Source organism: Lampetra planeri, chromosome 37, assembly GCF_965212315.1.
Source record: "Lampetra planeri chromosome 37, kcLamPlan1.2.h2, whole genome shotgun sequence".
NCBI lineage: Eukaryota > Metazoa > Chordata > Hyperoartia > Petromyzontiformes > Petromyzontidae > Lampetra > Lampetra planeri.
In genome coordinates, this window is record NC_136143.1 from 8,388,346 (window position 1) to 8,402,442 (window position 14,097).

Here is a 14,097-nt window from a genome sequence, read left to right on the forward strand (position 1 = left end):
AATTGCTCATCAAGGCTATTTAACAAGGTGGAGGGAAATGTAATGTAATAAACGTAAAACATTTTTTTTTACAATTAGGCAATGTGTAATCCGAGTATTCACATTTTGAATTTGAGACGCAATGATTTGGGGGCCCACACCATGACCTCATGTGCCATGGCAAGTCTTGACAGGTGTTCTCCTAAAAGCACATTACATACGACATGCAGTGGTAGGAAGTGCATTGGGCTCTTTCAGAAGCTGCTCGACAATTCTTCTTCTTTTCCGCATCGTCTGGCCAGCTCCTCGCCACGGATGACATTAACTTCTGGGTCCCGTCGTTGTGTCGTTGCCGTCGTTTTACGAGAAGTTCCATTTTTAAGATGATTTCAACTTTGAAACCCGGCACGGGGGTGCATTGCAGTGGCGATAACAGTCCCCCACTTAGCTGGGTCACACCGTAAAATGTTGCGTGTAATGACAGCTGTCGTGCGGCGATTATCCCGTTGCTGTGCAAATGCTCTTGTAAGTATGGGCTGCCGAGGTTGTGCTTTTTTTTAAGGCCGCAAATAACGCAGGCCAATGAGTTGATGCTGCCTTACGCACGCGGTGATGACAGAAAATAACTTTAAGCCTCGTGTTGTTGATTGTTGACGGGGGCTGCTTGAGGGAGGGTTTGCGTGCAAACACAATCGAGCTTCGTTTATAAATACCCAAGCTCAAAGAGAATCGTTTAACTTCAGTTGAAAGTAAAAGGAGGGGTCGGGGAGAGGCTGATCGGATCTCACGCAAGTTGCATCGGTGGGGTTTTTTTTTTGGAGGCAGGAGAAAGTTGGGGATTGTGGGTGGAGTAAGGAGGCGGGGAGATGGACTTATATATGTGTATCTAAATAAATAAATAAAAGCCGCTATGTGTGTGTGTGCAGCACAGGTTGGCGTGCATTTGAGGGGGTGAAAGTTGCTAGACCGGAGGGTGCCATTCGTGCAATAGGCGTCGTCTTCATTGCATCGCCACCTCGTTTGCAATGGCTTTCAGTTAGAAAGTCGGCTGGTCTCTCGTCGTTTGTTTTATCCATCGTATTCTCATACTCTCAGTCGACCTGAGGGGATCGACAGCTTGTTGGGCCGGGGCCGTGTTTAAGTTTGACCCTTGCCAGCTCCGCCAGAAGATTAGCGGTTTAATTTTTTTTAATAAACGCACTTTGGGAGAGGCTGCGGGCTCGCACGAGTCAGAAACGCAGTCTGCCCTCATTTTGCAGATTAAATGGACACCGCAGGTAAGGTGTGTGACGAGAGCTGTAGGGAGTCGCCCCAACGCGTTTATAATCGACTCGCCCCCGTGCCCATTTCGCTCTCCTCTGTGGCCGATTTCCCTCCGACATTCTGAGCGGTCTGTTGCAAACTACCTCCCAATTATTTTAATAACTCTTGTTCATTACGTTTGAACCAGACTTAAAAAACTGTCGCCAAAGCGACCTCAGTTTGGCACAGTTCTCCGCTTTTTTTTTCTCATCTTCTCTCCGCCTTTTAACCCGCCCAGCTCGCCGGAGAGGGCTCAGTTTCACCGAGACGTCGGCGCAGAATTTATCTCGGTAGCCTGGGAAGCGTTCCACGAAAGAGGGCTACACTTTGTGTGGCGACTTACAACAACCGAGTGTCCGAGAGAGTGAGGGGGGAGGGGAGCGGGAAACAAATCGAGGCTTTCGCAACTCCAGGATCGGCTCGGAAAGTCCCACCTTCAAAGGGGCTGGGATAAGGCATCGCTTTGCGGCAGTTCGTGCGACCTGTGCCGAGTGTTAGTCGAGGGGGCGATAAGAAGATCGGCAGGGAACGGCGCAAAAAGAAACCTCTTGAGTTGCAACCGCAGCAGCAGCAGCAGTCGCGTGAAATAGTTTGGATGTTGAAACACCAAACTCGAGCGAGTCTTAAGATTGTTCTTTTGAAGCGGTACGAAGCGAGGCCGAGCCATGCTGTCGTTGCTCCACTCGTGTGCAGCTCACGGGGAGGACGAGGCGCTCGCGAATGGGGGAGCGCCGGCTCCCGCCGGCGTGGGGGGTGGTGCCCTGGACGCGGGCGCCAGCGCGGCCCAGCCTGACGACCCGGCTCCGGAGTGCGTCTTCACCCTCAAGATCCACGTGCCCGGATCGGAGCCCTTCGAGCTGCAGGTAAGATGTCCGCCACGGGGGACGGCCACCGGCATCGTCGGCATTGTCAGCGTCGTCATCTTCGCACTCGGCAGCGGAATAAAATGCGGTCATCGTCGGTCGCCGCCGTTCTTGCGTACCGCAGAGGTCGCAAACGGGTTTTGATTCCTTACCCGTACCCGTACCCGGCCACACCAGGGTCGAAAACGGGTACCCGTACCCTACCCGATACCCGGCTACCCGTACCCGGCCGGGTATCAGGTAGGGTACGGGTACGGGTACCCGATTGCGACCTCTGGGATGAAGCCATGTTGCAGGCGCGGGTGGGTTGATTCTAGGATCTTGAATTGTGAGAAGAGACAAGACGTTGGGAAATGAGTGACAAACGGTTACTCACCAGTGACTCACGGCCTATCCGTACCCGTACCCGGCAGCACCAGGGTCGCAAATGGGTACTCGTACCCGGCTGGGTACGGGTAGCCGGGTATCGGGTAGGGTACGGGTATCGGGTACCCGGTTGCGACCTCTGGCGTACCACCATCGGCGTCGTTTTCTGTTGTTTTTTTGTCGTTAATATAAACGCACCTTTCCGCTTGTAAAACGGATGCACTACAATTTTTTCCGGGTTTTCCCACGTCGCCGCTGTGTTCCCAATAGGTGATGAAAATTTTTGTAAAAACATTGTTAAGTTAATAGGACTGAAACTAATGTTTGCATCCTTCCGAAAAATGTACCCTACACTCACAGGTGAATCTTTTATTTATAATAATTAGCTTTATATATCTCCGACTTGTTAACGGAAACCCAGCAATACTTTCGTTATGAAAAGTGTTTTTATTTCAGTGGTCGTCCTGGGTATCCGGCACAACGTTTAACGGGTTAATTTTCTCACTCTTGTGTGCGTGCGGGTGGTTTCCTGTGTACTCGGGTATTTTAGGAGGTCCTCCCCTGCCAATGTGACACCTGGCTAAATTACATTTACACGCCTCTTACATGCAACGCCATGCTGTAAACACATTTATACAATATCCATGTGCAGGTCCTTTTGGGGCATCCACTGCTGGATATAGGGCCTCCCAATTCCGCGTGGGTCTTTGGGGCTCTTTGGCAGCACTTGACCACTCTGTTCAGTGTGGGCTGGTGAAGGCTTGGAGCTTATACACGGGAGTGTAGAAGTACAGTACAACAATGGATGTCGCTTCCCTCTTGCCTCCTGCGACGTAGGCCCCTGCAGTCCTACGACTACCTGTTTGGCATTTGTGGTCACCCGTCAAAGCACTTAACCAGACTCGGCCCTGCTTGGCTTCTGAGATGTGACAAGATCGGGTATATCCCGGGTGAATTGGTCATAGGCAAATGTGTGTGTGTGTGTGATATGAAATGCTTTCTTTATGCGCGTTAACCTGTGTGTACGTTCTACGATTGCTCAGAGTTTCACTACCCCTTTGTGTGGATGCCTATTGGAGTCTCCTCTTCAATTGTCCTTGTTTGGAATGCTCGCAATCAGAAAACTATCTATTCTCAACTAGAATTTTATAATAAATGTTCACATCTTTATACGTGTTGACGATTCAAAGCAGGCTTGCCAAAACTGTTACGATCGTCCAATTTACCGACAGTCGACATTTCGCTACAGCTGTTATGAAAAGCGGTAACAAAAAAAAAGAGACGAACATTTCATGAGTTGGCATGTATTTCAAATTTAAATTAATGTTTGACGGTGAATACATGTCAGTTGTGGTCATCGTCGGATTTTCCTGCATCCTAATGAAGAGGGCTCCGTTTGAATGCTCCAGCAAAGCAGAATCGGAATGAGAGAATCTTTATTTGGCGACCTGGGGGAGGAATCCGATGAGCGAATGTAGCTAATTGCCGAGTGCTCCCTTGAAGCCACTTTGACGTCGTTCACAAGCTTAGGCCGTTGTGTATCGGTTTCGTGGTCACCACGTTTCGTAGGCAATTAAAAAAATTACTCTCAGTGATTGCTATAATTCTGAATTAAAAGCGCTTTATCGCTACGGGCAGGGCATCTCTGAAAATAATCCTTAATCGCTTCCTAATACCAAATTAACATTTGCTTACGGGGTTATACCGTGTTGGAGTTGACACCCACGGATGAAGGATCAAAGGGCAGTCGTTACATCCGGATGGTGAGATGCGACAAGAGCAGACGTATGAAGTTGCAAATCAGTATCGCAAAACCTCGTGGAATTCGTAGGAAGGAAGGACTATTTTGATGATTTGGTGTGGAGGCAATAGTGATATTGTCTTTGACTTGTTAACGTAACCTCTTTTTTTATATCTAAAGTTTATCAAAGTGTTCCAGCATCAACCAGGGATGTTCCAGAACATCACTGCATACGCCTTGCCCCAGTTTCATTGCCGGCCACCAAATATCTTGGCCAACAAATCCCGAATTAACACATCATTCGAGACCCAAACATCGCACCCTCCTGTCTTTAACATTCCTCGTAGACACTGGTGGTGTAACCATCAACTGCATCACATTATAAACAGGCCCGTGCGCACATCTCCTTCATGAATGTAAAATTAAAGACTATTCACGGTGGCATCGCGACCATGCAAACCAACACGATGGACCGTGGAGTAAGCCGCCGTGGCCTGCGCTCCTTCGTCGTGGCTAACAGGCCTTGACATTTGGCGGCTCCTGAACATATCGCTGGCGTCATGCGCACAAATAGTACAAGAAACTACGCAGTGACCTCCGACCTCCGACCTTTGAAAGAAATACGTCGCCGCGCAGCGCTGCCGCTAAGGTGGCGACACCTTCCAAGTCCCTTTGCAAAGTCTTCCCCCCCTCGCTCAGCGAAGCTTCCGTCGCCAGTATCATCGTCATCGCCACGACGTACGGACAACTTTCGCGCACCGTACGTCGCCGAGCGCGCTAATCGGACGCGCGCGTGGGCCACGGCAGGTGTCGTCGCAGGAGCTGGTGCAGGACATCCAGCAGGTTCTGATGGACCGCGAGGAGAGCTGCCACCGCACCTGCTTCTCGCTGCAGCTGGACGGCGCCGCGCTCGACGCCTACTCGGAGCTGCGCGCCGTCGAGGGGCTCGGCGAGGGCTCCCTGCTGCGCGTCGTCGAGGGTGAGCGACCTCCCTCCTCTTCCCCCCTCTGCCCTACCCCGCCACCCCGCAGCGTGGGGTCAGCTGTTCTGGTTTTCTCGCTCCGTTATGTATCCCCTTGATGTAAGATGAGAATTGTTTTTGCCCGGGGTGGTTTTGCGTTTTGATTTTGTTTGATACAGGGTCAGGTGAGCGAGAGGATGCCGTCCGCGCGTGCGTGTCTTTGTTCGTGTTCTCAGTCGGTGACGGGGGAGCGGTGGTGTAGCGGTTAGTGCCACGAACTCGGCGACCCGAGTTCGGCTCCCGTTCACGGGCCAACACCGGTGACGATTATCTGAACCGGTCCTGGGCCTCTCCTAGGTCGACGCGGCCTCATGAGTACCTGGTACAGTGTAAACATTGGCCACCCACCCCTTCACGTGCCGTGCCGGCCTTCATAGCTGCTCGCTAACAGCACTCGCCCCAACAGTCTGTTAAAGGCAATACAGGCGATCTTTGTCTTTGTCTCGGTCAGTAAATCCATGGCACCCGAGCCTGTTCCGTGACCTCCTACCAGCGGGCGTTTGACACTTCACATGGCCTTAAAAGTGCACACTGCCTGGCACAAGCGCTGTGGTGACGTCACCGCCACTTAGTGGCGAATGGCGATTGTTGTTTACTGTGTGCCAGGCGTGGTGCTGGCTACCCACCTCCTCGTGTGCCGTGTTGGCCTTTATAGGTGCTCTCGAACGGTACTTGCCCCAAAGGTCCGTTAAGGGTATACGGGGGATATTTTGCACGTATGGTGCGAAAGAAGTTCAGCATACATACATACATTCTCTTCTAGTCTGTGTCACTTGTTGAGTCACGTCCACCGTGCTGACATAGATGGCTATAGAATTTGAATATGGACACACAGGCTCGTGCACACTGATATGACCCATAGACTTGCATAGAGAAGCAGATACATGCGTAGAGACCCATACACTTGCCATATTGCCTCCACGGACCATTCTGCCTTCAAATGTAATGGGAATTTTTTATTCGGGAGGGTCCTACAATTTGAGGTGGGCTTCCGTGTTCCATTTTTGCCAAGTACCTGGAGAAAACCCAAGTGTACGACGGAATAATTGCAAAATTCTTAAATATTGCTTGGGAACCCGTTTGCTGTACCACCAATCTCCTGGCCACTTCGCAGTCCAGCTCGTGTCGTTAGCCCCTGGCGAACTAACGCATGGCCATGACCCTTGACCTATTTGCGGGAAGTATTCTAGAGGCAGTCTATTTGGTTTTTTGTTCTTTATAAAATGTTGGCACTGACGTAATCCACAGGCGAGCAATCTACTGCCCAGTGCCCCCTCCCCCAACCGGCGCTTGCCATACCCACGCTGCAGCTACAGTCTTTCAGGCACTCTTAAAGGGGTCCTCGGGCAGCTATCCAAGCCGTAGTGTGGAAGGACCCTTGCGCCAAAAAAAAATTCGACGCAGCTCCTTTTTTTTCTTTCAGCCTTTTTTTTTGTTTCCCCAAATTTATTTCAATCACGTTAGCCGGCACGATGTGACGAGATGAAAAAATGTTCGTACGGGAAACTCTTGCAGCAAGCATTGCCGCCTCGCCCCTGTGTGTTTGTAGAGAGAGCAGCCCCAGGATGGCTGTCACGGACGTGCTTTCGAGAGCCCTTGGAATGACTTTTTCGGTGTGATGCGTGTATAATCGTGCGACAGGGGAAAGGGAGCTCGATTTCGTTCGGCGGGTATCTAATGAGCTTCACGATGTCCTCTGGCCTAGAAAGAGGGAGCATTCGCGGCCGGCCCATGGAACAATTGCGTCCAGCCTGATAACGAGGTTGTGCAAGTGTTGGGATATTTCGTTCCGTCTTCGCTCCTTGTTTTTAAAAGCCCTCTCTCCCAGTTTGCTGCGGTCACCTCGTTGGCAACGCCACCGTCCATTTAAGATCCCAATGCCCGCTTCACAATAGTTGGCCATTGTGTGCCCCCCTCCCCCGTGGCCCGATCGATCAGCGGCGGTAAAGCAGCATTATTCCAACTACAAAAGTGGGCCACCTTGCTCGTAAAACCGCTGTCAAAGGATAATTTGAAACGCACGCCCACACGCGCGCACACTCATCCCCGTGTCACCGCAGAGGTGCTCTTGACACGATACTGTACACGCGCGCGCCAAAGGCTCGTATTCATATTTCCTTATCTCATACTCGATTTTAAGCGGCTGAATCTGACGTCCTCCACAATTGCTTCTTAAAGTGCGTTCGTCGCCCACCCCGACGCCACCCTCTGGCTGCACGCCACCGCTTGGCTCGCTCGTAGAAATGTCTTGGACGGAGCTCTTTGCGAGAATTTCTTTGCGCGAGCGTGTGCACGCGCCCAAGCAGGCCCTTAGCGCCACTGGCAATCAAAGGGGCCAGGGGAGCTCGACAGAGATGACTTGTGAACGCCGAACTGGAGCCCCTAGGGAGCTCGGTGACTCGGATGCTGACGGCGTGACTGACTGGCGGTGCGGTGAGGGGTGGGGGGTGGGGGGTGGGGGGGGCACGCTGGCAAGTCCCCTCGACGCGGCCGTCGAGCTCGTCATCTCTTGAGCGTTCCTCCCCCGTCACGCGGCCGCAGACGCTGGCGGCAGGCAGGCCCGGGCAGGCCCCCGGCGCGAGGGCTTGTGTGTGTGGGAACGCCGGGGCGCCCCCTCACCCCCCCCGGTCAGCGGCGTGAGACGTGGCGGTTTCAGGGGCGACCGTTTCTGGGGCCGCACTCTCGGAGCGTCTTGAATCGGAACGCGAGTGGCATCAGGAGTTTTGGCCGGGCGCGAACCAATGGAAGTCCAGTATTGAATCGCAGGACCCATTAACTACAGTGCAGTGTCGTGAATTGGAAGTTTTTTTTATATCTTTACTAATTATTTCAAGTTGCTAGGTGTCTTAAGGAAGTTTTCGTTTTCTAATTAATTTATTGTAAATTGGGAAGCTTTTGAGCCACGGGGAATTGGCGGTGTTAAAACATCATGCGGTAATATGGTGCACCCCAGTACATCAGAGGTAGATTTCACGGGCACAGCTGTCTGGCTCCAACACACCGGCCCTTATGAGGTGTCGTAAAGTAACGGGCGCTAGGCACAAGCGCCCGCTTGTGGCGGTGACGTCACCACAGCGCTTGTGCCAGGCAGTGTGCACTTGGAAGGCCACGTGAAGTGTCAAACGCCCGCAGGTAAGAGCTTACGGGACAGGCTCAGGTGCCATGGCTTTACTGACCGAGACAAAGATCCCCTTTATAGCCTTTAACAGACTGTTGGGGCAAGTGCTGTTAGCGAGCAGCTATGAAGGCTGGCACGGCACGTCAAGGGGTGGGTGGGTGGCCAGCACCACGCCAGGCCCCACCCCGTTTCCCTCTTCACATTCACACTCGGTCGCTCTCGCCTACGTTTGCCAACCGCAGCGTTGGACGCGGTGGGTCGCTGTTGGGTGGGTAAGTCGCGTGACGACCTAGGCCCAGGCTGTGGGATCCGTCACCTCGGCACGACGCGTAAAGGTGGGCCCACGCTCGTTTCAATGCGGTGAAGCGTTTTGAGGTCAAAACGTGAAACATAATTGCGGGTGTGTTTGTGTGAACACAGGTGTGAGAGGTAAACTGGAAAAAAATGGAGCAGTCGTTTGTCCCCATCCACACTGACAATGCTCTTAGTTCACTGAGGCTGATGTTCATTAGCTTACCCCACAGATGCAAAGTGCGGAATTCTGCGAGGCTACATGAAGACAGACCCCTCTGCGTTCCTACCTATGATAAAAATGTCTTCGGCGCTCCTCTCCATAGCCATCTTCTCATTTTTCTGCCGGGTTGTCTGTTGGTATCCCCCAATCGGTGGCACCGGTGGAGAATTAAAACAACGTCATTCTCCTCTGCTCCCTCTGATGTGCATGACCAGCTCTATCCCAGCATCTAGAGATTGCAGTGGAATTTTAGAAGTCTTTTTAAAATAAATTATCAATGTAATTTTGCATCGCTAAAAACTCAAGAAAATTCGTCTGACACTGTGGCCTTTAAAAGGATTAAAACATATTAAGCAACGTTTCGGGCAATCGCCCTTCTCCGTAGCACGCAAAGGACAATTTGCGCGCACCACTGCCCCCCAACGCAGCATCACAAAATTAATAATTCAAAGCATTGTTTTGCTGGCGGTTGCCATGCCGAATTGCATGCATGTTACCGTACGTTGAACTTCGTTTGCACCCTACCGCAGCCAACCGCTGCCCGGAGCCGCTGGCTAACGTGCTCGGTGATGGTCGTTGTCCCGTTTGCCCCCCCACCCCACCTCCCCCCCCCCCCCACCTCCCTCCCCCGTACCGCTGCCCCGTGCCCCGCGCAGAGCCGTACACCATCCGGGAGGTGCGCATCCACCTCCGTCACGTGCACGACCTTCTCAAGAGCACCGACCTCTCGGACGCCTACAACGGGCAGGACGGCGTTTCGCTCTCCTTCCTCAACGCCGTCACTGACGGGGACGTGGCCGGTAAGGGGGGGCCCGTGGGGTGCGGTGGCGGGGGGGGGGGGTCGGGTCGCTACCTCCGATTGGCCGAGGGCTTCGCCCGCCGGTGCTGCACGCGGGGAGATGAAATCCCCTGGGGTGCGGCCAAGGCCTTTCCATGGCGGCAAATACATTTCGATTTAAAGCTTTCGTGACTGCAGGGATTCATCTTCTTGGTTCTTTCGGTAAAGTCACGCAGAAGGGAAATAATAATAAAAACATTTTCCATAAATATGCTAAATTCCTCTGTTGATATGTAAATTCCTTTGCCAAGGCGCTCTCCTCCTCTAACCCAGCTTATATATACGCTGCCAAGCTTGGCGGCGTTCATTCGGACGCTGTCTTTCCGGCAGCCCTGTTCTTCACCTGAGGACGGCTGCTTGCGTTGTGGCCGAAACGTCGTGAGAATTGTATTGTGACTTTACCGAAAGAACCAAAAAGGCAAATACATTGTTCCAAATGTTCAGTGTTATGGCAAAACGCACCATTATATCCAACTGGAAAGGGCACGCAACTCCCCCCCCCCCCCCCCACAACACTGCAGGAATGGGCCGATAAATTGTCAAAAATTGCCGCTCTAGAGCATTTGAGTGCAAAACCGAGGGCAGGGAGGAAGCTTACTAGCAAACATGTAATCCCTTCACTACCTCTCCTGCAGTGGGCATTGATTCTTAAGAGCATTCATGATGACATTTATGCACTCCCACTCCCCCCCCCCCCTCCTTTTTCCCTTCTACAGGGGTTTCAGAGTTTAGGGAGATACCAGGGTCTTGTAGAGTTTATTGAAACCTGCGGTTTAGACAGGTCTCCATTTACACTGTAATCCGAAATGTGTGGTTTGTGCTGGTGTCACAACCCCCTTGCATATCCTCTGTGTTGTGTACCTGATTCGTCTTGTTAATAACAAAATACTTTTGGGGAATAAAAAAAACCTGGGCGAATCGGCCGATATGGACGACGGACACTTTAAACGGAAAAGGGCCTTCGTGTGCGTGTTGTTGTCGTTGTACTGAATCGGGTTGACGTGGACGGTTTGCACTTGATGTAGCAATGGCCAGCACTGCGCGGGTATAAAAAAAGGACTCCAGAAATTGGTTTAAATACGATTTGTCATATACACGAAGCCCTCGTGATGCTTATTTTGGAATAAACAGTGATAATTAAAGGTAGCAAGGCAACTTAAGAATACACAAAATATCCTGTTTCACCAAGTAAACATTAATTTAATCAATTTTATTCGGACACCCTAGTCTGGACAATTTTTGTTTAATTTTCATGGCACATTTACAAATGAGAAAATCTTGCCTTGCCATTTTATAGCTTAAAGTGTTTCCGCTGCACTCCAAACTACGGTGGCAACTAATTGAGGACGAACGCACAATGTTTTACATAAACACAACAAAATAAAACTTTGCCGCGGTACGTGGTGGTGTGCTCCCTCGGCAACGGGTTGCGGTTACCGCGCGTCGCGCCACGATCCCCGCAGCTCCCTGTCGTTCCCGACGTAGAATGGAGACCGTCGGGACCTCGGCGTGCACTAGGCCCCTACCGGTTTGACTCGGCTGAAGGAGGATACGACGTGCCGCTGGGGGGGTGGGCGGGGGGTGGTGGGTTGAGACTCGAGGCGGCCCCACCTTGCGTCGTCGGTAATCATTTACAGCAGGTCACGTGCAACGGGAGTACTCCGCCAGCCGCCCGCGTAGTTTATGGCAGGGTGGGGGACGAAGACTGTTTGTGGTTTTCGTTCCAGCGGAAGGCGTGCGTCGCAAGCGCCGCCCAGGCTTTGAGCAGGCCGGCTCTGAGTCCGTGGACTGCACCCCTCCCGAGTACATCCTTCCGGGCTCGCGGGAACGCCTGCTGTGCCCCCTGCAGCCACTGCCCCGAGACTACAAGGTGCCGCCACCTGTGAAAGCCGTCGGACGCTGTTCCCCTTCGCGACCCGCTGGCTGCGCTTCGCGACTCTCTTGCTGCGCCGCGCCGCACGATAAAACCGGCTGTGCTTGACCGGTGCGCTCGCTGTGGGCGGCTGGGGAGCTGGGCGGTCGAAGATTCGGCGAGTAGAGTCGCTCAATGGGGTTTTGATGGCAATTGAAAATGCAGGCGCCTTGAATTTTCTTTCAGGGTGGACTGCTCTATTCAAAAGTGAGGTCGTGATTTCAAATTTCCATTGCGGGAAGGGGGTGGGGAGTCAACTTATCCTCATCATTCTTCCTTGGTTTGTAAACTAAGTACCGTCTTGTGGGAAGTTAACTGCGGTCATCCTACCGTAAGAATATGGCCCCTTGCCGTAGGCATATCGAATTTCCGTCACTTGCTCGGGTCCACGAGTCGAGATGGGTGCCGTGCCATTTGCACATTTTGAGCAGGGAGTCACTTTGGCTCCGACCAGACTGCACCGCCTGTGCTTGAGCTTGATGCTGACCATAGCCACTGCCGCTGCATAGGACAAACGTATACAAATCAAGGCGGGTGCGATTTAACTTGCTTTCACGAGTAATCCCATTCCTGGCTGTGCCCTACCCATATTCGCACACACACTGGGCTTTGTCCATTGTTGTTGTTGCGTTTTATAAGCCCTGCTCGCTGGCAGCGGGGATGGTCGACTGGCGCGTCGTATCGCCGTAACTTGGTGACGGAGCCCGTGGCGACTCGCCGCTTGGCAAGTTCGAGCACTCTTTGTGGCTAATGAGGAAAATTTGCCAAAGAACGAAAAGAGAAGACTTACATAACTGAGGAGTGATAATAGTCGAGCTTCTATTTAGTTGTCTTTTCTATTAATCTTCTACTGCTGAAAATCAAAAGGCTACACCTTCAGCTCCTGAACTGGTGGCTATGGCAGGCTGTGCGTGGAATATCTGCAGTCACCTTGACACGCAAAGCATGCTGGATCTTCCTGTCGTGCGTTTGCATTGTGAAATAAGGTGTGTGTGTGTTTGTGTTCTCAATCCACCACATCACGAACTCCGGTGAACCGAGATCCATTTCCGCTTGCGGCCATCATCCGTGGCATATATCTGAACGGCTCCTTGGGCCTCCCCTAGGTCGACTCGGCCTCAAACGAATATCTGGTGCGGTGTGTGAACATCGGGCCTCGCCCTTGCTCACACCACCCCTTCTTCGAACTCTGCCGGCCTTCATACGCAAACAGCACTTGCCCCTGCAGTCTGCTGAGCCTACCTTTCTCTCTCTTTCTTTTGTGATTGTCACTGCGGCCTGGCTTGGCGGCACGCAGCCTCTGCAGTGCCTGAAGGTGCTGACGACGAGCGGCTGGAACCCCCCGCCAGGGAACCGCCGCATGCACGGAGACCTCATGTACCTGTACGTGGTGACGGCTGAGGACCGCCACGTGAGCATCACCGCCTCCACGCGCGGATTCTACCTCAACCAGTACGTGGGTGGGTTGGGGGTGGGTTGGGGGTGGGTTGGGGGTGGGTTGGGGGTGGGTTGGGGGTGGGTTGGGGGTGGGTTGGGGGTGGGTTGGGGGTGGGTTGGGGGTGGGTTGGGGGTGGGTTGGGGGTGGGTTGGGGGTGGGTTGGGGGTGGGTTGGGGGTGGGTTGGGGGTGGGTTGGGGGTGGGTTGGGGGTGGGTTGGGGGTGGGGACAGCTGAGGACAGAGGGGAGGGAGTTGAGGTGGTGTCGTGGGGCAGTGGTCGGGAAGGAGGGGATGGTGGGATGCGTGGTGGGGGCTGGCGGTTCGTCCGCATTGCTCGGCTTGACACGTTTGCGTCGCGTGGCGCTTTCGGATGCGCCTCCGCGGCCGTCTGGAACGCTCTTCCTTCCGATGTTAGGAAGCCGCTGGAGCTACGCACTCTTAAATGTAATTTCTTCAGGACTGCATTTTTTGTGTTTTAGTTTGTTGTCCTTCCCCCCCCCCCACACCTCCGATTAGCACGGTTGGCTGCGTGCGGTGCGAAAGAAGGTCAACGTGCGATACATCTCTCCACCGCCACCGCTACTCACCGTGACCCCCATGACCCCCCCCCCAGGTCCACGGCGGAGGTGTTCAACCCGAAGTCGGCGTCCCCCAGCCACCTGTCCCACTCGCTGGTGGAGCTGCTGGCGCTCATCAGCCCCACGTTCAAGAAGAACTTCGCCATCCTGCAGAAGAAACGGTGAGGGGCCCCGTGCGGTGTGTGTGAGAGCGTGGTGCTGCGTGCGTAGGCTGTGTGCGTGCGTAGGCTGTGTGAGAGCGTGGTGCTGCGTGCGTAGGCTGTGTGCGTGCGTAGGCTGTGTGCGTGCGTAGGGGCCCCCTCCTCCCCCCTTGCGTTGACTCGGCTTTAAATGAGCAGCTGGAGAGATGTGCAAAACGTCGGCACTGGGGAGACGACCGGTCGTGGTGTTGGCCCTCATAGGTGCTCGCTAACAGCACTTACCCCTAC

The 14,097-nt window shown here is 53.3% G+C and overlaps 1 protein-coding gene across 1 annotated transcript in view; it reads left to right on the forward strand.

The window, feature by feature from the left end:
- Positions 1-14,097, forward strand: part of CLUH (CLUH binding protein of NUMT mRNA) — a 79,156-nt gene that overhangs the window by 39,075 nt on the left and 25,984 nt on the right. The window contains exons 2-7 of the mRNA XM_078611995.1: positions 1,975-2,144; positions 5,059-5,230; positions 9,561-9,704; positions 11,470-11,612; positions 12,952-13,106; positions 13,705-13,830. Of these exons, the coding sequence (XP_078468121.1) occupies positions 1,975-2,144; positions 5,059-5,230; positions 9,561-9,704; positions 11,470-11,612; positions 12,952-13,106; positions 13,705-13,830 (910 nt within the window). The remainder of the gene's footprint in view (positions 1-1,974; positions 2,145-5,058; positions 5,231-9,560; positions 9,705-11,469; positions 11,613-12,951; positions 13,107-13,704; positions 13,831-14,097) is intronic.